At 42.4% G+C, this 24,717-nt stretch overlaps 1 protein-coding gene across 1 annotated transcript in view; it reads right to left on the bottom strand.

The window, feature by feature from the left end:
• osbpl5 (oxysterol binding protein-like 5) overlaps positions 1-24,717 on the bottom strand; it is a 99,275-nt gene that overhangs the window by 39,381 nt on the left and 35,177 nt on the right. The window contains exons 4-5 of the mRNA XM_052465208.1: positions 10,031-10,195; positions 9,417-9,490 (exon numbers count right to left, since the gene is read on the bottom strand). Coding sequence (XP_052321168.1) covers positions 9,417-9,490; positions 10,031-10,172 — 216 coding nt within the window. The 5' untranslated portion in view covers positions 10,173-10,195. The remainder of the gene's footprint in view (positions 1-9,416; positions 9,491-10,030; positions 10,196-24,717) is intronic.

Here is a 24,717-nt window from a genome sequence, read left to right as displayed (position 1 = left end):
TTATGGCCAACCAGTTCTATTTTTGTTTCATCAGACCAGAGGACATTTCACCAAAAAGTTTAGTCTTTCTCCCCAGTTGCAAACCGTAGTCTGGCTTTTTTATGGCGTTTTTGGGGCATTGGCTTCTTCCTGGCTGAGCGACCTTTCAGGTTATGTCGATATAGGACTCATTTTACTGTGGATATAGATACTTTTGTACCCGTTTCCTCCAGCATCTTCACAGGGTTATTTGCTGTTGTTCTGGGAATGATTATCACTTTTCTCACCAAAGTACGTTCATCTCTAGGAGACAGAACGCGTCTCCTTCCTGAGCAGTATGACGGCTGCATGGTCCCATGGTGTTTATACTTGCGTACTATTGTTTGTACAGATGACCTTGGTACCTTCAGGCGTTTGGAAATTGCTCCCAATGATGAACCAGACTTGTGGAGGTCTACATGACTTTTTGTGAGGTCTTGGCTGATTGCTTTTGAATTTCCCATGATCTCAAGCAAAGAGGCACTGAGTTTGAAGGTAGGCCTTGAAATACATCCACAGGTACACCTCCAATTGACTCAAAGTATGTCAATTAACCCATCAGAAGATTCTAAAGCCATGACATCGTTTTCTGGAATTCTCCAAGCTGTTTAAAAGGCACAGTCAACTTAGTGTATGTAAACTTCTGACCCACTGGAATTGTGATACAGTGAATTATAAGTGAAATAATCTGTAAACAATTGTTGGAAAAATTACTTGTGTCATGCACAAAGTAGCCGACTTGCCAAAACTATAGTTTGTTAACAAAACATTTGTGGAGTGGTTGAAAAACGAGTTTCAATGACTCCAACCTAAGTGTATGTAAACTTCTGACTTCAACTGTATCCTAACAAGTTGTCCAGGGCCTTTGGAAGACAAACAGGCCAACATCAAAAATCCACCACCATACTTCACAGTGGGGATGAGGTACCTTTCTGCATGGATATCTGTCTGTCTACGCCAAACCCACCTCTGGTGTGTTTCCAAAAAGCTTAATTTTGGTCTCATCTGACCATAGAACCCGGTCCTATTGAAAGTTCCAGTAACATTTGTTGTTTGATGATAGCAAAGGCTTTTTTTATGGCAATCCTCCCAAACAACTTGTGGTTACGTAGGTGGCATCTGATCACAGTTTGAGACTTTCTGACCCCAAGACCCAACTAACGTCTGCAATTCTCCAGCTGTGATCCTTGGAGATGTTTTGACCACTCGAACCATCCTCCTCACTGTGCGTGGGGTCAATATAGACACACGTCCTCTTCCTGGCCAGTTGTTAACATCCCCAGTTGCTTTAAACTTCTTAATTATTGTCCTGGTAGTGGAAATAGGCATTTTCAACCATTGAGCTATTTTCTCATAGCCATTTCGCACATCATTACTGTATTCTCAGGTCTTTCCCATAGTGATGGTTGACCAACTTGGCCTGTATGTCATCTCATATTTATACCCCAGTGAAACAGGAAGTCATGGCTTACCACTTAAGTATTCCTAAACACTCAGGTGAATAAAAAAATGTAAGATATGAATGGGAATATACTGCAGTTAGATTCTTCTCATAAGAATTTCTAGGGGTGCCAATAATTGTGGCACACATGTTATGGAGAAAAATATGAATTGCATTTATTTCACATGTATTTTTTTCAATCATATTTACTTAAATTAAAGATGAGATTTTTTGAATGAAAGACCAAGAGGATAAACAGCAAATACATGTATTTTATAGCCTGTTTTGCTCATATTTACCAAGGGTGAAAGGCACTGGATCTTTGGTTCTGTCTGAAACAGGAGTACAGTGAAGTAGTGTAGCATGAGTACACAGACCCATCCACACCGGACACTGATCAATAGGAAAATGCTCTACTGTACTGGCCTGCACGTTGAGTTATACCACACATCAATATAACCATAGGGCTCTGGTCAAAAGCAAAGCACCATGTTGGTAATAGGGTGCCATTTGGGATGTCATACAGTGCCTTTCCAAAGTATTAACGCCCCTTGACGTTTTTCAACATTACGTTGTGTTACAACGTGGGATGAAAATGGATTTAATTGTCATTACAGCTGTGAGTCTTTCTGGGTAAGTCTAAAAGCTTTACACACCTGGGTTGAGCAACATTTTCCCATTATTCTTTTAAAATTCTTCAAGCTCTGTCAAATTTGTTGGTGATCATTGCTAAAACAACCATTTTCATTTTTTAAGTCAAAACTTTAACTTGGCCATTCAGGAACATTCACGGTAAGCAACTCGGCAGATTTGGCCTTGCATGTTTGTTTATTGTCCTGCTGAAAGGTGAATTCGTATCGCAGTGTCTGATGGAAAGCCGACAACCAAGTTTTCTTCTAGGACTTTGCCTGTGATTAGCTCCATTCCCAGTCCTTCATAATTACAAGCATACCCATAACATGATGCAGCCACCACCATGCTTGAAAAATATGGAGAGTGGTACTAAGTAATGTTGTATTGGACTTAACACTTTGTATTTAGGACATAAAGTGAATTGCTTTGCCACATTTTGTGCAGTATTACTTTAGTAAGTGGTTGCAAACAGGAGGCATGTTTTGGAATATTTTTTATTCTGTACAGGCCTTCTTTTAACTCTTATCAATTTGATTAGTATTGTGGAGTAACTACAATGTTGTTGATCCATCCTCAGTTTATCCTATCACAGTCATTAACTCTACCTGTTTTAAAGTCACCATTGGCCTTATGGTGAAATCCCTGAGTGGCTTCCTACGTCTCTGGCAACCGAGTTTGTAGTGACTGGGTGTACTGATACACCATCAATGTGTAATAAATAACTTCACCATGCCCAAAGGGATATTCAACTTTTTTTTTTATTATCCATCTACCAATAGGTGCTCTTATTTGTGAGGTATTGGAAAACCTCCCTGGTCTTTGTGGTTGAATGGGTGTTTGAAATTCACTGCTCGACTGAGGGACCTTACAGATAATTAAATGTGTGAGGTAAAGTGATGAGGTATTAATTCAAAAATGTTAAACACTATTATTGCACACAGTGATTCCATGCAACTTATTATGTGAATTGTTAAGCAAATGTTTGCTCCTGAACTTATTTAGGCTTGCCACAACAAAGGTGTTGAATACTTATTGACTCAAGACATTTCAACTTTAAATATTTCAAAAAACATAACCCCACTTGACAGTATGGGGTAGTGTGAAGGCCAGTGACATAATAACATCTAAATTTAATTCATTTATAAGGCTGTAACAACAAAATGTGGGAAGAGTCAAGCTGGTGTGAATACTTTCTGAAGGCACTGTATATGCCAGCTACTTTTGGAATAAGTTTAGCAGAAATTCAGTGCACAGGTTTCCGTTCCCCTAAGCAGGGTTTCACACATATAGAGTGAGGTCAAAAATTATTGGCAACCTTGATAAAGATGAGCAAAAAAATACTTTAAAAACAAATACTGAGCTACATTGTACGCGCCAAAAAATGTGGAAATGATATTTTATAAACTAATACAATTCCTCAAATAAAGAGATTTTCAAATAATTATTGGCACCCCTGTTTTAATACATAACTTCGCAAGAATAACGGCGTTGAGCCTTTTTCAAAAATGTTTTATGAGATTGGAAAACACATGATCTTAGACCATTCCGCCATACATTTCCCAGATCCTTGATATCCTTTGTCTGTGCTTATGGACTGGGATTCAAGTCTGGCGAATGAGATGACCATTGCAAAATGTTGATTTTGTGATCAATTAACCATTTCTTTGTGGATTTTGATGTGTCCATGGAGTTATTGTCTTGCTGGAAGATCCAGGGTTTTTGGCTTGAAGTAACTGTCCTGTGTTGAAATACAGTGCATTCAAAAGTCTTTAGACCCCTTGACTTTTTCCACATTTTGTTACGTTACAGACTTACTCGAAAATGTATATATTTTAAAAAAATGTTCCGCATTAACCTACACACAATACCCCGAAAACAGGTTATTGGAAATGTTTGCAATTTATCAAAATTAAGAACAGAAATACCTGATTTACATAAGTATTCAGACCCTTTCCTATGAGACTCGAAATTGAGCTCAGGTTCATCCTGTTTCCATTGATCAACCATGAGATGTTTCTACAACTTGATTGGAGGTCACCTGTGGTAAATTACATTGATTGGACATGATTTGGAAAGGCACACACCTGTTTATACAAGGTCCCACAGTTGAGTGTAAATGTCAGAGCAAAAACCAAGCCATGAGGTAGAAGGAATTGTTCACTTCACAGAGCTCAAAGACAGGATTGTGTCGGTACAGTTCTGGGGGATGGGTACCAAAAACATGTCTGCAGCATTGAAGGTCCACTAGAACACAGTGGCCTCCATCATTCTAAAATTGAAGATTGGAACCATCAAGACTTTTTCTAGAAATGGCTGCCTGGCCAAACTGAGCAATCGGGGGAGAAACGCCTTGGTCAGGGAGGTGATGGTCACTCTTACAGAGCTCCAGAAGGACAACCATCCCTGCAGCAATCCGCCAACTCATACCATTATGGTAGAGTGGCCAGACAGAAGCCACTCCTTAGTAAAAGGCACATGGCAGCCCGCTTGGAGTTTTCCAAAAGGCACCGAAAGGACTCTCAGACCATGATAAACAAGATTCTCTTGTCTGTTGAAACCAAGATTGAACTGTTTGGCCTGAATGCCAAGAGTCACGTCTGGAGGAAACATGGCATTGGTAGAATTGTAGAAGGCTAGTGAAGACTTCAAAACTATGAAATAACACATATGGGATCATGTAGTAACCAAAAGAAGTGTTCAACAAATCAAAATATATTGTATTTTTGAGATTCTTCAACTTAGCTACCCTTTGTCTTGACAGCTTTGCACACTCTTGGCATTCTCTCAACCAGCTTCACTTGGAATGCTTTTCTAACAGTCTTGAAGAAGTTCCCACATATGCTGAGTACTTGTTAGCTGCTTTTCCTTCACTATGCGGTCCAACTCACTACCGCTCAAAAGTTTAGGGTCACTTAGATATGTCCTTGCTTTTTGCTCAGTTGTGCACCAGGGCCTCCCACTTCTCTTTCTATTCTGGTTAGTGCCAGTTTGCGCTGTTCTGTGAAGGGAGTAGTACACAGTGTTGTATGAGATCTTCTGTTTCTTGAACATTTCTCACATGGAACAGCCTTCATTTCTCAGAACAAGAATAGATTGACGAGTTTCAGAAGAAAGTCCTTTGTTTCTGACCATTTTGAGCCTGTAATCGAACCCACAAATGCTGATGCTCCAGATACTCAACTGGTCTAAAGAAGGCCAGTTTTATTGCTTCTTGAATCAGGACAACAGTTTTCAGCTGTGCTAACATAATTGCAAAAGGGTTTTCTAATGATCATTTAGCCTTTTAAAATGCTAAACTTGGATTAGCTAACACAACGTACCATTGGAACATGATAATATACGCTTATGTAGATCAGCCGTTTCCGGCTACAATAGTAATTTATAACATAAACAATGTCTACACTGTATTTCTGATCAATTTGATGTTATTTTAATGGACGAAAAAAATGTGAATTTCTTTCAAAAACAAGGACATTTCTATGTGACCCCAAACTTTTGAACGTTAGTGTATGAGGGAGCTCCTTTAAGACTGTTGGAAAAGCATTCCTCATGAAGCTGGTTGAGAGAATGCCAAGACTGTGTAAAGCTGTCGTCAAGGAAAAGGGTGGCTACTTATAAGAATCTCACTTTTTTGGTTGCTACATGATTCCATATGTGTTATTTCATAGTTTGATGTCTTCACTATTATTCTACAAACGTAGAAAATAGTCAAACCCTTGATTGATTAGGTGTGTCCAAACGTTTGACTGGTACTGTATATACATTTGCAAGAACTTCTGAAAAACAGTTTATTCGTCATTATGGGATATTGTGCGTAGATTGAGGGGGGAAAAGAATGTAATAATTTTTAGAGTAAGGCTGTAACGTAACAAAATGTGGGAAAAGTAAAGGGGTCTGAATAGTTTAATGCACTGTATACCGGTCATTAAAAATAGAGTAGACCGCTGATTGGCCAGCTCGCCAGTGAGCCAACATGACGTCCTGTTCTATGAGGAAATGGAAAAGCTACTTAAAACATACTTAATTACCGTTACCATTTTTTGGAAGTGAAACTATTTCACTCATTTTAATTCATCATAGGTCATATTTCATAAAATCTGGAAACACTGGACAGTTACCTCAAGACAAAAACCTGGTTGCTTCTGCCACGCAAGTGCATCTTCCAGCACCACAATAACCCCAAGCACACATCAAAATCCACAAAGAAATGGTTAATTGACCACAAAATCAACATTTTGCAATGCCTATATCAATCTCCGGACTTGAACCCCATTGAAAACCTGTGGTTTGAATGGAAGAGGGCAGTCCATATGACCAGACGATGGATATCAAGGATCTGGAAAGATTCTGTATGGAAAAACGGCCTAGAAAACATTCTAGAAAACATTCTAGAAAAAAGATCGCAAGGTTTTGATAAAAGTAGCGCCAATCATTTTAACCCCTATTGGACCTGACTATGCCTGGTGTTTATGCATGAATCACATCCACGCTGCATTTCTGAAGTGAGCCTTCAACACACTGGCAATCGGGAGTGTTTTAGAGTGTTAGGTAGAGAGCTGTGTGTGACTGTGTTGTGTTGAGTCCACTATTGTCTCTGGAGTTACAAGGGGTGTTGGGTGGGAGATCGGTCAAAGCCGCATAGATATTCAATGTACTTCAGAATCGCTCCTTGTCGGGGGCAATGGGGAGGACATGACCTTAACCTGGCCACCGTGCTGCTGGAAACGCTTAATGATCGACGGAAACTGTTATCATTGATGAGTCATGACAGAAAATAAATGCTCGGAATAAGTGCTGTGTTTTGCACTGATGCAATGTATTACGGATATAGCCTAGAATCAGCGAATGCCACCTACATTAGTTAGACTAAACGATGAATAGCCCTTAATAAAATGAGTCACTTTCTGAAATAAGCATGGCGTGTGAATTATAAAATTGGGAATTCTAATAACATAATATTTATTTTAAAACTTTGTATGTAGGCCTATTTCTAAATTGTCTAAACAAACTTGTGTGTTGAGGTTCAGGAAAAGCTTTGCAGCTACTGTACACTGAACAAAAATGTAAACGCAACATATAAAGTGTTGGTCCCATGTTTGAAAAGCTGAAATAAAAGATCCCAGAAATGTTCCATAAGCACAAACAGCTTGATTCTCTAAAATGTTGCGCACAAATGTGTTTACATCCCTGTAAATGAGCAATTCTCCTTTGCCAAGATAATCCATACACCTGACAGTTGTGGCATAACAAGAAGCTGATTAAACAGAATGATCATTACACAGGTGCACCTTGTGCTGGGGGACAATAGAATGCTGCTCTAAAATGTGCAGTTTTGTGATAACACAATGTCACAGAGGGAGAATGCAATTAGCATGCTGACTGCAGGAATGTCCACCAGAGCTTTTGCCAGATAATTTTATGTTAATTTCTCTACCATAAGCCGCCCCCAACATCATTTTACAGAATTTGTCAGTACCACATGTATGGCGTTGTGTGGGCGAGGGATTTGTTGATGTCAATGTTGTGAGCCGAGTGCCCATGGTGGCAGTTATGGGTTATGGTATGAGCAGGCATAAGCTATGGAGAACAAACAAACCGTGCAGTTCCATTCATCTGGCGCCATCACCTCATGTTTTAGCATGATAATGCACGGTCCCATGTCGCAAGGATCTGTCCTCAGAAATGTCACCCACTGCACTAATTTGGGATGCTCTGGATCAATGTGTACGACCCCGCCAATATCCAGCAACTTCAAACAACCATTGAAGAGCAGTGGGACAACATTCCACAGGTCACAATAAACAGCCTGATCAACTCTATACAAAAGGAGTTGTGTCGCCCTGCATAAGGTGAATGGTCACACGAGATACTAACCGGTTTTCCGATAAACAACCCTACCTTTTTCTAAGGCATCTGTGAACAACAAATGCATATTTGTATTCCCAGAGAAATGAGAAAGTTAAGATATCAGACAGGGGGAGGTGATATCAATAATACTCTTGAGTAAAAGAGAATGTGTTTGGATTTTCACCCTCCAGACATTATTTCCTAAAGGACTTAATGATGAAATGCCTATGTATGTTATATTGTGAATTTGAACATGAATTATGTGCCTATTTAAGATGACTCTGTTTTTGATACGATGTACCCAATGACTAATGAAAACTTGCTATGTCCTCATTGTGATTTTACAGACGCATATTGTTATATTTGGCACTTATTTGTTTTCCCTTTGCCTTCAACCCCATTCGATGTGTGGAACGGATGTGGGTGGGGTTAGGTCTACATAAGGGTGCAAATGTAAAGAAATTCACAAAAGCTCTGAGGAAGGCCGTGAGGCCGATACGTAAGCTTATTAAATATCAGTGATACTATCAAGAGCGGTGTGCGGTTTCCTTTTTCCATCATCTTGTTCAATTGTTGCCATGCACCTGCAAATTAGATTGCTCAGATGTGCGAATTTGAATTTTGTTTTACCAGTCATGTGAAATCCATAGATTAGGGCTTATTGAATTCATATAAATTGACTGGTTTCCTTATATGAACTGTAACTTAGTAAAATCTTGGAAATTGTTGCATGTTGCGTTTATATTTTTGTTCAGTACACATTAAAAAGCGAGCGCCTCAATATTGGCATATGACAAAGCAGTTTTTCCAGAACTGCTCCAGTGTCTCCATTGTATAGTCATATTAAGATTGGAATTTGGAGGCCCCCTGAGTGGCGCAGCGATCTAAGGCACTGCATCGCTGTGCTTGAGGCGTCACCACAGACCCGGGTTTGATCCAAGGCTGTGTCACAGCCGGCCGTGACCGGGAGACCCATTAGGCGGTGCACAATTGGCCGAGCGTCGTCCGTGTTAGGGGAGGATTTGGTCGGGGGGCTTTACTTGTCCCATCACGCTCTATCGACTCCTTGTGGTGGGCCCGGGCGCCTGCAAGCTGAGTCTGTCGACAGCTGGACGGTGTTTCCTCCGTCACATTGTTGCGGCTGGCTTCCGGGTTAAACGAGCAGTGTGTCAAGAAGCTTGGACGCATGGCTCTCGACCTTCGCCTCTCCCGAGTCCGTAGGAGAGTTGCAGCAATGGGACAAGACTGCAACTACCAATATCACGAAGCAGGGGAGAAAAAAATTAAATTTACAAATTTAAAAAAGATTGACATTTGGGTAGAGGAGGCTGATCCCAGAACAGCAAGCATGTGATGTGATTAACAAGGTGGTTTGGGAAAACTGGCAAAACTGATCACTCATCCTAAAGATCCATCAATATCGGGAAACCCACCTGATATTGTTACACAGAGGTCCAATCAGAAGCGGTCTTCTTACCTTGCTGCTAGGCGACTGGGCGGGGCTGAGCTCGTCACTCATCATGGACAGACCATTCCCTTCTGCCTCCATACCTGCAAACAGGACACATACACAAATCAGACAGCGCAGATTAGAGAGAGCAGACAGACAGATCATGTGTGGTAAACAGGCAGGCATTCGGACAAACAGACAACTGCAATTTGTGCATGCTCTGAATGTCATTCCCCTAAAAACTGGGGAAGTAACTAAAATATTTCTGAAAGGAAAAAAATGCTCTCGACTTGCCAGACAGACAAAAGCCTGGAAGAGCTTAATGTCAATCCCTGGATAGACTGGTTTACAGTCATTTCTAGTGGTAATCTGCTGGGACTGAAAGGTGACCCTTAGGGTTTATACTTCATCAACCATTCTTCTTAACAATACGTCTCTGGCGCTAGTGTAAAGGTAGAACCTAGTACATGCATTAAAATCTCTGTGCGGTGCGTGGTGAAGTCACAAGGTGGTTACGGAAATGTCTGGTGGAGTATATATCAATGGGTGTATTCATTAGTGTACAAACGTAGCAAACAAGGTTAGGTAGTTCCTCCCCGTTTTGGTGAGTTTGATTACTAGTGAAAATACACCAGCCTTACCTGGGCTGAGCGGGAAGAGCTCGCTTTCTCCTCCATAAGACATGTTGCGGGTCAGAGAGCGGTGGTCGATCTTAGGAGGGGAGGGAGATGTGGCATTGGGAGACAGAGACATCCTCCGATGAAACAAGTTCTCCTCCTTCATCCTGTCTGCTGCCTACTCTTCCTCTGGGAGGAGTGGAGAGAGGAGAGAGACTTGTTACTCACTCTGCCCAATCCAGATTACAACAACAGCCTAGTATGTTACTATTACTAAAAGTTGTAAATACTAAAATGGTGAAAAATAGTAAAGCACCGCATGAAGAGTAATCCAGACCATTAGATTTCGATCAAATACTCAACTAAAGGTTTGTCATTTTCTAAACCACTACACGAGTACAACAAACAAACTGATACCCAAAACATCACCTTCAGCCCTGTTTCATATTTAAAAAGACAGCTTTTACGTGTAGTGCCCTTCCCGTCTTTTAGTCTCCTTTATATCTATTTCTACAGTTTCTCCCTCTCCCTCATGATGCTTCCTCCCACCTCACTGTTCTGGACTTTCAGAGAACCGTGCTCGACTCAGCTATGCTACATCAGCCTGTCCACACAATGTGGCCGTATCACAATGCCAGTCTATGCGACCGACCATCTATACAATTGCCAGTCTGTGACAGACAGGCTCTCCGTCACCGATTTGCTGACATCATCGCCACTCCACACAGAGCATGACAGTCACCAGACTCACCATGTTTAGAGAGGAAAGGCAGACCTCAGCCTGCACAAGACACAGAGTTAACTGGGCCAGGGTCTGACCCTTAACGCCCAAATAGGGTTGGTCCATAAATATGACCCACTCCTTTGTTTGGCTTTAACTGTGACGTAGGGGCGGCAGGTAGCCTAGCGGTTAAGAGAAAAAGGTCGCCGGTTCGAATCACCGAGCCGACTAGGTGAAGAAAAAAAAATCTGGTCGATGGCACTTAACCCTAATTGCTTCTGAAATTCGCTCTGGATAAGAGCGCCTGCTAAATGACTCAAATGTAAAAATGTGATGTTATGTAGGAGCAGCAGTTGCATCCTAGGGATATAGCGAGGTCTGCATGTGTATCGATAATGAATGAAACAACGTACTACTCCCTCTATCGCTCCACTCCCTACCGCTTCCCCTTGGCCCGAAACATTCAATGTTTTCAGATCTGAAAGGTTCGGATGGGCCGGCTAGGCTTGGGCAGTGTGGTGGTATTGCTTCCACCTTAGCCTAGATTTGCTGTGAACATAGAAAGGAGAGTATAGAGACCACAATGGGACAGACACGAGCTCACTCTCTCCAGCCCCTCCCTGCTGCTCTTCTTTCTTCCTTCATGTGGCGTTCCACGACAGGTCGAAGAGCACTGATCTATGGGGATTCAGTGAGATCATTATATATAGGCCGAGGCTCGCTGGAGAAGTACAACTCAAGCCGGTCATGGCTCGCTCTTTCTCCTTTTCCTCAAAGAAAAGGTGCCCTCTACCACCACTTAATCTCTCAATCCACTCACACGCCCATCCCCTATCTGCACTTCCTCTCTGCCCCTTCACATCGCGCTCTTTCTCGGTCTCTCTCGCTCCTGTCGCTCTCTGAATGAGGGCACAGTTGTTGAGAAAAGACGCTTCGAAAGGCCAGAGCTACAACGCATTCAGAGGAGAAATGTGATCTATAATGTAGATATATATGGCGCAACTGCCTGACACAGCTTTTGAGCTAGACCATCACACAACTGCTTTTTTTGCTGTTCAAACCTTAGCATATAAATTAATGCATTTTAGAGGCAGAGGGGAGAGAGAGAAAGACGTGAGGAAGAGGAGGGACATCGAGAGAGGGAGAGCAAATGGAAGGGTGGGAGAATTTAGCCTTCCCCCAAATTTCCCCTAGCTGGGTTGGTCTATAAATAGTCTCCCGCTGCTGCTGCAGTGTGTGTATGTGACAGAGGAGAGAGCGAGAGAGAGTAAGAGAGAGAGTGTGTAGGGTGGGTTGCAGAGCAGCAGCAGAGCGCCTATTATTTCCATTGTTACACAACAGCCCACAGACACGGCGGCAGGCCAGCGTCAGACAGAGAGGACAGACCCACTTCCCATGCCAGCCCAGACGCCGAGACCTTTTGGCAGACCCAATCTCGACAGGCAAAAACAGTTGGAGGGCAGGGTTATTATTGTTTGTGTGCGTTTCGTGGCTGTGTCCGTCTGCTTTTTCTCGCTAAGGGGGATTATACAAGCTCATGGTACAGTGGGGGGAAATGCTATACCGACCAATCCCAGCTCTCTCTAACACATACACACACACCCCTCCGGGGGCAGAAAACAGTAAATGAGCACACATCTTCCAATCCCAGACCCACAATTACAGTGTATCAACGGTTCAGTTAAGGCCTGGGTCCTGCAAAACCTTTTACACACACACACACACACACACACACACACACACACACACACACACACACACACACACACACACGACTGGAGATGTTTGAATAACATCACAGGAGTTTCTTCATCACAGTAAGACGACCCTCTGCCCTCAAGAGTAGCGTTAGATGAACAGGAAAGAGAGGAGGCAGTGAGTACTGACGATGACATGCACTCTTACACACTTGCATAGTCACATAGCCTATGATGCGTTATACGTGCGCTGAGTTATAGGTTCTGCATTAGCTTCTACATATGTATTGAGTGTGAGGGGACAGCGTCTGGCATTTTGCTGCAGTAACTCTAGTCTGCCTGGGTGTGTAATGGAGACGACTGCGACTGCAGCGAAGGAAAGACACAGCTGGACCTCCGCCACAGGAAGGAACAGACAATTAAACATCCAAGTACTTTGGGACAGGCACAGTTAGGCACCGTGTTCCAACCGTACCATTAATACTCGCACTGCTCACAATCGGAGGGACAGAGAAAGGAGGACGCGTGGGAGACGGGATCGTCAACTATCAATAGTGCGAAAGAGACTTCCTATCAATAGTGTCAAATAGGAGGGGAGAGGAGAGACTGAACTATTCTTAGAATGCATAGCTACAGTTTGACGTTGAGTCATATGATCCATTGTTTCTACATGGTAACAATCAGCCAATCACATCAAATCAAAGTTTACTGGTCACGTACACAGTTTAGCGGGTGTTATAGTGGACGCAGGGAAATGCTCATGTTACTTGCTCCAAACAACGCAGTAAAATGTCAAACACATACATTAATAATAAAAAAATACAAAATAAATGGAGTAACGAATCCAATCATAACAACCCAAATGTCATTGTAACAGTAAATCCAAATGCAGTCTATACATAACAGAGCCTTCAGAAAGTATTCACACCTCAGGACTTTTCCCACATGTTGTTGTGTTACAGCCTGACTTTAAATACCCCATAATGTCAAAGCGGAATTGTTTTGAGACATTTTTCTAAATGAATTAGAAATGAAAAGCTAAAATGTCTTGAGCCAATAAGTGTTCAACCCCTTTGTTGTGGCAAGCCTAAATCAGTTCAGGAGTACAATTTAGGATAAACAAGTCACATAATAAGTTGCATGGACTCACTCTTGTGTGCAATAACAGTGTTTAACATGATTTTATGAAATGGCAAAATCATCTCTGTACCACACAGAAACAATTATCTCAAAGGTCCCGCAGTCGAGCAGTGAATTTCAGAAACAGGTTCACCCACAAAGATTAAATTAACCAATATAAATAGAATATACACCCCTTGTAGATGGCAATAATAAAACATTTTTCCCCCCCTGGGCTGCTAATGAGTAAAAAAAAAAGATGAAGCACGCGTGCTAGCAAGCCACGCCCCCTCAAGTACATGACGCAGCCTACGATTCTGCCTGGGACACTCGTTCAGGTGAAGACTGAGGAGCTGACTGGGGATGACATCTGGTGAAGACACCGGTTCTACAAACAAGTAGCTATTACTCTTAGGCTTGTAGTCCTAGAATAAAACTACAATTATCTGCTTGAAGGTAATGGTCTCTTTTATAAGTGTACATGACTTTTAAAAAAAAGAAGAAAAAAAAGTCAAGAACTTGGAATTGCTAGCTGGTTTCTGACTTATTCATGATACAGCTTGACAGTTGCTATTAATGTATCAGGCAGCTTTACATGTGAGGAGAAATCAAAAAGCTATATTTGCTAAGCTATCCATCCGATTGATAGTTGAGGGAAAAAATGACATTAGCTAGCTAGCTTGAAACTGCGGGAGGTAAGTTAGCCAACTATCACCATCAGCCTGAGGTACCACTACCTTAGCTAAGTGGGCTGTAGGTAGGCTTCTAGAAAATAACAACTACAATGTACTTGGAAAGTATTCAGACCCCTGGACTTTTACCACATTTTGTTCTGTTACAGCCTTAATCTAAAATTGAATGTTCAATAACACTCAATAATGACTAAGTGAAAATAGGTTTGTAGACATTTTTGCAAATTTATTACAAAAAAAAGACAGAAATGTCTTATTTACATAAGTATTCAGGCCCTTTGATATGAGATTCAAGATTGAGCTCAGGTTCATCCTGTTTCCATTGATCAACCATGAGATGGACTCCAAGTTGTCGAAACACCTGAGGTAAATTCAATTGATTGGACATGATTTGGAAAGGCACACACCTGTCTATACAGTGAGGCAAAAAAGTATTTAGTCAGCCACCAATTGTGCAAGTTCTCCCACTTAAAAAAGATGAGAGAGGCCTGTAATTTTCATCATAGGTACACTTCAACTAAGACAGACAAAATGAGAAAGAAAATCCAGAAAATCACATTGTAGGATTTTTAATGAATTTATTTGCAAATTATGGTGGAAAATAAGTATTTGGTCACCTACAAACAAGCAAGATTTCTGGCTTTCACAGACCTGTAATTTCTTCTTTAACCAGTTGGATTTAGGGGGGCGCCATTTTAAATTTTTGGATGAAAAACGTTCCCGTTTTAAACAAGATATTTTGTCACGAAAAGATGCTCGACGATGCATATAATTGACAGCTTTGAAAAGAAGACACTGACGTTTCCAAAACTGCAAAGATATTGTCTGTGAGTGCCACAGAACTGATGTTACAGGCGAAACCCAGATAAAAATCCAACCAGGAAGTGCCGCATTTTTTGAAACAGTCTCATGCCAATGACTCCTTATATGGCTGTGAATGAGCTACGAATGAGCTTACGTTTTCCACGTTTTCCCCAAGGTGTCTACAGCATTGTGACGCCTTTTTAGGAATTTCCATTGAAGAATGGCTGTAAGGGACCATATATGGCATGTGGTCACATGGTGTCTCCCACAGAAAACCTTGCGTAAAATACTGAGGTAGCCATTTTTCCAATCGCTTCTTATGAGAAACCAACTGCCTCCACGGATATATTATCAAATATATTTGTTAAAAACACCTTGAGGATGGATCCTAAACAATGTTTGCCGTGTTTCTGTCGATATTATGTAGCTAATTTTGAAAAAAGTTTGGCGTTATAGTCCTTCTGTAGCTCAGTTGGTAGAGCATGGCGCTTGTAACGCCAGGGTAGTGGGTTCGATTCCCGGGACCACCCATACGTAGAATGTATGCACACATGACTGTAAGTCGCTTTGGATAAAAGCATCTGCTAAATGGCATATATATATATATATATGTCCGTTGCGTTATGCTAACGCATTTGAGGCTATGATTACGCTCCCGGATACGGGTTTGCTCGTCGCAACTGGTTAAGAGGCTCCTCTGTCCTCCACTCGTTACCTGTATTAATGGCACCTGTCCACAACCTCAAACAGTCACACTCCAAACTCCACTATGGCCAAGACCAAAGAGCAGTCAAAGGACACCAGAAACAAAATTGTAGACCTGCACCAGGCTGGGAAGACTGAATCTGCAATAGGTAAGCAGCTTGATTTGAAGAAATCAACTGTGGGAGCAATTATTAGGAAATGGAAGACAAAGAAGACCACTGATAATCTCCCTCAATCTGGGGCTCCACACAGGATCTCACCCCGTGGGGTCAAAATGATCACAAGAACGGTGAGCAAAAATCCCAGAACCACACGGGGGGACCTAGTGAATGACCTGCAGAGAGCTGAGACCAAAGTAACAAAGCCTACCATCAGTAACACACTACGCCGCCAGGGACTCAAATCCTGCAGTGACAGACGTGTCCCCCTGCGTACATGTCCAGGCCCGTCGGAAATTTGCTGGAGAGCATTTGGATGATCCAGAAGAAGATTGGGAGAATGTCATATGGTCAGATGAAACCAAAATAGAAATTTTTGGTAAAACCTCAACTCGTCGTGTTTGGAGGACAAAGAATGCCGAGTTGCATCCAAAGAACACCATACCCACTGTGAAGCATGGGGGTGGAAACATCATGCTTTGGGGCTATTTTTCTGCAAAGGGACCAGGACAACTGATCCGTGTAAAGGAAAGAATGAATGGGGCCATGTATCGTGAGATTTTGAGTGAAAACATCCTTCCATCAGCAAGGGCATTGAAGATGAAACGCGGCTGGGTCTTTCAGCATGACAATGATCCCAAACACACCGCCCGGTCAACGAAGGAGTGGCTTCGTAAGAAGCATTTCAAGGTCCTGGAGTGGCCTAGCCAGTCTCCAGATCTCAACCCCATCGAAAATCTTTGGGAGTTGAAAGTCTGTGTTGCCCAGCAACAGCCCCAAAACAGCACTGCTCTTAGAGGAGATCTACATGGAGGAATGGGCTAAAATACCAGCAACGACCTCTGTCATTGCCAACAAAGGGTATATAACAAAGTATTGAGAAACTTTTGTTGTTGACCAAATACTTATTGTCCACCATAATTTGCAAATAAATTCATTAAAAATCCTACAATGTGATTTCCTGGATTTTTTTTCTCTCATTTTGTCTGTCATAGTTGAAGTGTACCTATGATGAAAATTACAGGCCTCTCTCATGTTTTTAAGTTGGAGAACTTGCACAATTGGTGGCTGACTAAATACTTTCCCCCCCACTGTATAAAGGGCCCACAGTTGACAGTGCATGTCAGAGCAAAAACCAAGCTCTGTAGAGCTCCGAGACAGGATTGGGTCAAGGCAGATCTGGGAAAGGATACCAGAAAATGTCTGCACCATTGAAGGTCCCCAAGAACCCAGTTGCCTCCAATTACATTGTTTACAAACACTGAAGTAAAACAAGCGTATATTTGGTGCTCTAATGTGTTACGCCAGTTGAGCTGAACTCATGAGGCATTTATAAGTGGTATTCCTCAATAATTAATGGGTACATATTGTTAATGTATCAGTCCAAAATGTATGTAGCAACTGCAGATTGCCCCTTTACTTTTCTACAAAACACTCATCACACATAGTAGGTCAAGGTGAAAAATCTTTCAATGTTTCCTTGAGCAAGGCACTTAACTCTGATTTGCTCCATGGGCACTGTACTACTATGGCTGACCCTGTAAAACAACACATTTCATTGCACCTATCCAGTGTGTGACAATGAAATATATGATTAATTATGATAGGCTCAGCAAGCAACCACTACTGGTGTGGGCTATCAGCTGATCATAGTGAATGTAGCCTAGATGAATCAGCTAGTTAGCTATCCAAACAATCTAACTAGTCTTTACTTGACTTGAATCTGTTCTACTGCTGACAAACAGTAATTCTCCCTTCCCTATCCACAATATATAGGGCTACTTTGTCATAACATAGCCTAAATGGCTGAATTAGGCTGACATTGCAGCCGGGGCTCCAGGCATTTAGTTTAAAAATGTGCATCCATGTCAGATCCAATCTTCGATCCCCACACCCCCCAAAAAATAATACATTAGTAGTCGAGGTACAGGCCATTCAATGGCTAACAAACGGCACACACCACTAGCAGGACTATGATGGCAATGGATTTGTCCCTAATGACACCGTACTTCCTACTACTACTTTTGACCCATAGGGCACTATATAGGGAATTTTGCAACAAATGTGAATTGTGAACGACTCGAAATAGGCTCCATTGTCCACACAATTGTGAGTGGTCTGGTAGGATAAACGCCAAAATACAAAAACAGTTGAGAGTGGTGAGTCGGTAGAGCATGAGACTCTTATTCTCAGGGTCGTGGGTTCGTGCCCCATGTTGGGCACTTCCTTTAACTCCCGAGTGGCGCAGCATCTCAGTGCTAGAGGCCTCACTACAGACCCTGGTTCGATCCCAGGCTGTATCACAACCGGCCGTGATCGGGAGTCCCACAGGGCGGCGCACAATTGGTCCAGCGCCGTCCGGGTGGTGGGAGGTTTCGCCGTGGTAGGCCATCATTGTAAAATAAGAATTTGTTCTTTACTGACCTGCCTAGTTAAATAAAAGGTTAAATAAACGTTTAAAAAGCAGCTGATCCCCTGACCTATTGTCCCCGCTGTCTGTCAGTCCTATGACCATCACAACACCACACCGCTGTTAGGAAAAGTACAGTCTGGCACACCCTGACAACAGATGACTAGCAGCTCTGCAATATGTGTGTGTGTGTTCGAGTTTTGAGAGGGAGATGATAAGATTGACTGGTGTGCCAGCTGTTTCTACATGATGGCACAGATTAAGCTCCTCTTGATCTCCTCTCTCCCTCCATCCTCCCCCTCTCTCACTATCCATCCCTCTCTCTCTCACCTCCCCCTCATTCCTCCGACATCAGGATTTCTGGCTGGCCAGATGACCTACATACTGCATTGGCTGGGCTGCAGTCACATCCTCACACATACAAACCAGACTGGGTTCAAATACTATTTGAAATTATTTCAAATACTTTAGCTGGGCTTGATTGAGCTTGCCTGGTGCAAAATCTGCCCATCTACCATCCAGGCAGGCTAAAGCCCAGGTTTGACAGATACTTTATTTTAGTGGCTTTCTGCATCATGTATCTTGGTTACATTTCATAGCCCTGGCTACCCAAACTCCTTGCTCCGCCACGCCCACAGACGTTCGTTTTTTCTCTGCAATGAGTCTGGATCCGAGTATCTACCCGGCGATTTCTAGGGCCCAAACACATTCTAACTGTTCTGAGAGTCCCATTTTAAGGTCTCTACAAACGACTTCAAACGAAGGCAGTCTCAGACTGAAGTAACAGGATTCAGCGAACATAGAACAGCAGAAGAATTCAGCCTCCGTCGTAATGCAAGTTGCCTTACCCAACCATCTTCAGATGAATGAACGTTCTGTAAATGGCTCTTGATAAGTGTCGGCTAAAGAACTACAATGTAATTGAGATGCATGCATGAGCATCCCCACACAACAAATAGCCCATCTCAAAAAGACATACACATCACGATATGGAGACCTAAGAGAAACAAATGCATATTACATTTGCAGAATGTGGACCTATTCAGGAGAGGGGTGAGGAGATGCTGGCTCTTCCTATTACCAGAAGGTAGTAGAAGCAGAGGAGAGATGGGCCGACATCAGGAGTGTCAAACAAATTTTGGCCCCGGGGCCACATTCTGTCTTCAACGGAGGTCCGGAAGGCCGCACTGAAAATGTTTCATATTTCCCTCGCCGTCAAAATTCGCTAAAACGTGGTCCTCTATCCATCGTTTTGGGAATATTCGATGCTCCCTGACTGCCTAGCTTTCATTTCAATGATTATTAGCGTGCTGGACACAGTCAAGAAACGGTATGAATGTAGGTTCATTCTCATTTCTACTAAGACTGGGAAATGCCAGGGACGATACGATATGTATTGCGATTCTCAACATTCTATATGTAATGCGATTCGATACTGCGATTTAATTTCAATTTGATGTTGCAAAGATATTGCTCACAATATGTCTGCTGCGGGGAGACAAGAGAGCATAATTTGTTCATTTACTCAACAATATTTTTGTTAAACAGAAAACCCAGACATATGGCAGCAGATCCACAAAGTCTGCCATGAGAGGTGACTGTATAGTTCCCCTAAGGAAAAGCACCTTTAGTAAATCTGCATTCTCTGTGAGAGCTTCCCATGTCTGGAATACACTGCCATCAGACACACATAACTGCACCACATATCACACTTTCACAAAATGCTTGAAGACATGGCTAAAGGTCAATCAGATTTGTGAACATGGTCCCTAGCTGTGTGTTGCCGCTTTCCATGTTGTCTGTTGTCTGTAGCTTGTGAGGTGTGGAAACACTTTGTTGCTTTTATGAATTTTGTCTTGCTGCTTTTTGTTCTGTTGCTCTGTCTGTATGCTACATCTTGCTTGTCCTATGTTGCTCTGTCTGTATGCTACGTCTTGCTTGTCCTATGTTGCTATGTTGCTATGTCTATGGTGCTATTGTCTATATTGTAATTGTTTTTAATAACCTGCCCAGGGACTGCGGTTGAAAATTAGCCGGCTGGCTAAAACCGGCACTTTTACTGAAACGTTGATTAATGTGCACTGTCCCTGTAAAAATAAAATAAACTAGTTGTAAGTGCTGAATACATGTTAGCTCACTATTAAAAAAGAAGATGGAGAACAAGCTATAGGACAACAAATACCAGAGTTTTAGAGCAGGTACAGCCGACTAGCGCTAGCCAAAGGTATCTAGGAAAAGAATGTGGTACTTGGAATAAAAGTTCATAAAACATTGTCCATAATTATATTGCGATATGTAACTGTTCGATTTCTCCATCACTAATTTCAATTTTTTTGTCAAAACCGCAGGCCGTATATTTAACACCCCTGTCCAATATAAACCTCTCCCAAAGATGTATACAGCTGTATAGCATTTCAGAGGGCTATAAAAGGAGATGGGATCAATTACTGACTACGTCCCAAATTGCACCGTATTCCCTACATATTCCCTCTGTTTTTACCAGGGCCTATGAACTATGGTCAAAAGCAGTGTACTTTATAGGGGATAGGGTGGATTAGCTAACTCGTCACAATGGGGTGGATTAGCTAACTCGTCACAATAGGGTGGATTAGCTAACTCGTCACAATAGGGTGGATTAGCTAACTCGTCACAATAGGGTGGATTAGCTAACTCGTCACAATAGGGTGGATTAGCTAACTCGTCACAATAGGGTGGATTAGCTAACTCGTCACAATAGGGTGGATTAGCTAACTCGTCACAATAGGGTGGATTAGCTAACTCGTCACAATAGGGTGGATCACAATTACTCGTCACAATGGGGTGGTTGAGCAATGGGGTGGTTAACTCGTCACTCGTCACAATATTCACAATGGGGTGGATTAGCTAACTCGTCACAATAGGGTGGATTAGCTAACAATAGGGTGGTTTAGCTTCGTCACAATAGGGTGGTTTAGCTAACTCGTCACAATAGGGTGGATTAGCTAACTCGTCACAATAGGGTGGATTAGCTAACTCGTCACAATAGGGTGGATTAGCTAACTCGTCACAATAGGGTGGATTAGCCAGGTCTATTTTAAGAAAGAGAGAACATCATATGTGTACGTGTGCTTCCGGCTGCAGAATGGGCCGCAGGGTAGCCTAGTGGTTCGAGCATAGGACTAGTAACCGAAAGGTTGCAAGTTCAAATCGCTGACAAGGTACAAAATCTGTCGTTCTGCCCCTGAACAGGCAGTTAACCCACTGTTCATAGGCAGTCATTGAAAATAAGAATTTGTTCTTAAACTGACTTGCCTAGTAAAATAAAGGTAATATATAATATAATGACAGCTCTATGTTATACTGAGAGTGCTCAGCAGGAGCTAGAGCATAAACTGCGTATTTCTATTTGAAACGCTGGCTGGTTGGGAAAGGGGTGGTGGGGTGCATGGGCTATTCTAGATGCTGGTTGGGGAAGGTGTGGTGGGGTGCATGGGCTATTCTAGATGCCGGTTGGGAAAGGGGTGGTGGGGTGCATGGGCTAATCTAGATACTTTTTGGGAAAGGGGTGGTGGGGTGCATGGGCTATTCTAGATGCCGGTTGGGAAAGGGGTGGTGGGGGGCATGGGCTATTCTAGATACTTTTTGGGAAAGGGGTGGTGGGGTGCATGGGCTATTCTAGATGCCGGTTGGGAAAGGGGTGGTGGGGTGCATGGGCTATTCTAGATGCCGGTTGGGAAAGGGGTGGTGGGGGGCATGGGCTAATCTAGATACTTTTTGGGAAAGGGGTGGTGGGGTGCATGGGCTATTCTAGATGCCGGTTGGGAAAGGGGTGGTGGGGTGCATGGGCTAATCTAGATACTTTTTGGGAAAGGGGTGCATGGGCTAATCTAGATACTTTTTGGGAAAGGGGTGGTGGGGTGCATGGGCCATTCTAGATACTGGTTGGTGTGTGTGTGTGTGTGTGTGTGTGTGTGTGTGTGTGTGTGTGTGTGTGTGTGTGTGTGTGTGTGTGTGTGTGTGTGTGTGTGTGTGTGTGTGTGTGTGTGTGTGTGTGTGTGTGTGTGTGACTGATCAGGGGTATTTTGGGGAGCTCTCATGGGGAACAGTAAGAGGCCACTGGAGCAGAGCCCTCTGTCAGTGCCTGAGTGGGTAGGCTAGCTGAGGACAACAATCACAATCACTAGAGAGGCTGCTATATTTTAAGCTCCACTCAGTCCTGATGAAGACAAGGCCGTACAGGGACACAGCTCCACTCAGTCCTGATGAAGACAAGGCCATACAGGGACACAAGCTCCCAGGATTGGACTAGACTAATTGGGCAGACTGGGAATGTCTGTCCCAATCTATCTTTCTTGAATTTGTTTTTCTTACAAAAAAATGGTTTGTCACATATTGGTGTGTGTCCATTATATTAGTTATGCATCTCATTTACAGCATATAGGTACAGAGCCGTTGAGACAGCACGAGAGCTGATGCTACAGCATCTCAAACAGCAAATGCATATGCCACGTTCACGTGCTTGTCAGAACTACGAAACGCTGAAATGTTCAACTTGCCAACTGATTGAATGTGGCACATGTATAACTAAAACCAGTTAGCAAATCGAAAGAATTCAGAGATTCCTAGTTCTGACTAGGAAATTAACACAGCAATAGGCAACGGAAGACAGGCTCCATCAGTGCTTCACAAACCACTTTGCAATGAGCTAGAGAAAGTATACATTTTGAAAACATACTTACAGTACAACCGGGAAGTATTCAGACCCCTTGACTTTTTCCACAGTTATGTTACAGCCTTATTCTAAAATGAAATTTTTTTAATTAAAAAGCTCAATCCACACAATACCCCACAATGAAAAAGTGAAAAGGTTTTTAGAAATGTTAGCAAATGCATTAAATTAAAAAACCAGATACCTTATTTACATAAGTATTCAGAACCTGCGCTATGAGACTTGAAATTGAGCTCAGGTGAATCCTGTTTCCATTGATCATCCTGTGGTAAATTCAATTGACTGGATATGATTTGGAAAAGCACACACCTGTCTATATAAGGTCCCACAGTTGACAGTGCATGTCAGAGCAAAAACCAAGCCAAGAGGTCTAAGGAATTATCCGTAGAGGTCCGAGACAGGATTGTGTCGAGGCACAGATCTGGGGAAGGGTACCAAAACATGTCTGCAGCATTGAAGGTCCCCAAGAACAGTGGCCTCCACCTTTCTTAAATGTAAAAAGTTTGGAACCACCAATACACCTCCTACAGCTGCCCAACCCAGCCAAACTGAGCAATCAGGGGAGAAGGGGCTTGGTCAGGGAGGTGACCAAGAACCCGATGATCACTCTGACAGAGCCTTCCAGAAGGACAACCATCTCAGCAGCACTCCACCAATCAGGCCTTTATGGTAGAGTGTAGAGGTCAACCGATTATGATTTTTCAACGCCGATTCCGATTATTGGAAGACCCCCCAAAAAAGCCGGTACCGATTAAATCGGCCATTTTTTTTATATTTATTTGTAATAATGACATTTACAACCATACTGAATGAACAATTATTTTAACTTAATATAATACATCAATAAAATTAATAAATTAAGCCTCAAATAAATTATGAAACATGCTCAATTTGGTTTAAATAATGCAAGAACACAGTGTTGGAGAAGAACGTAAAAGTGCAATATTGCTGTTACATTGCACAACCTTCAATGTTATGTCATAATTACATACATTTCTGGCAAATTAGTTCGCAATGAGAAAGGCGGCCTAAACTGTTGCATATACCCTGACTCTGCGTGCAATGAACGCAAGGGAAGTGACACAATTTCACCTGGTTAATATTGCCTGCTAACCTTTTTGAGCTAAATATGCAGGTTTAAAAACATATACCTCTGTGTATTAAATTTAAGAAAGGCATTGATGTTTATGGTTAGGTACACGGAACAACGACAGTCCTTTTTCGCCAATGCGCACCGCATCGATTATATGCCATGCAGGGCACGCTAGATAAACTAGTAATATCATCAACCATGTGTAGTTATAACTAGTGATTATGATTTATTGTTTTTTATAAGATAAGTTTAATGCTAGCTAGCTTCTTACCTTGGCTTCTTACTGCATTTGCGTAACTCCTATTGGAGTGCAATGAGAGGCAGGTGGTTAGAGCGTTGGACTAGTTAACCGTAAGGTTGCAAAATTGAATCCCTGAGCTGACAAGGTCAAAATCTGTCGTTCTGCCCCTGAATAAGGCAGTTAACCCACCGTTCCTAGGCAGTCATTGAAAATAAGAAAGTGTTCTTAACTGACTTGCCTAGTTAAATAAAATATATATATATTTTTTTTTATTGGCAAAATTGGCGTCCAAAAATACCTGCCATTCCGATTAATCGGTCGACCTCTAGTAGAGTGGCCAGACGAAAGCCACTCAGTCAAAAT

This window comes from Oncorhynchus keta, chromosome 17, assembly GCF_023373465.1.
Source record: "Oncorhynchus keta strain PuntledgeMale-10-30-2019 chromosome 17, Oket_V2, whole genome shotgun sequence".
In the NCBI taxonomy this organism is placed as follows: Eukaryota; Metazoa; Chordata; class Actinopteri; order Salmoniformes; family Salmonidae; genus Oncorhynchus; species Oncorhynchus keta.
This window is presented reverse-complemented; position numbering and strand designations above follow the sequence as displayed.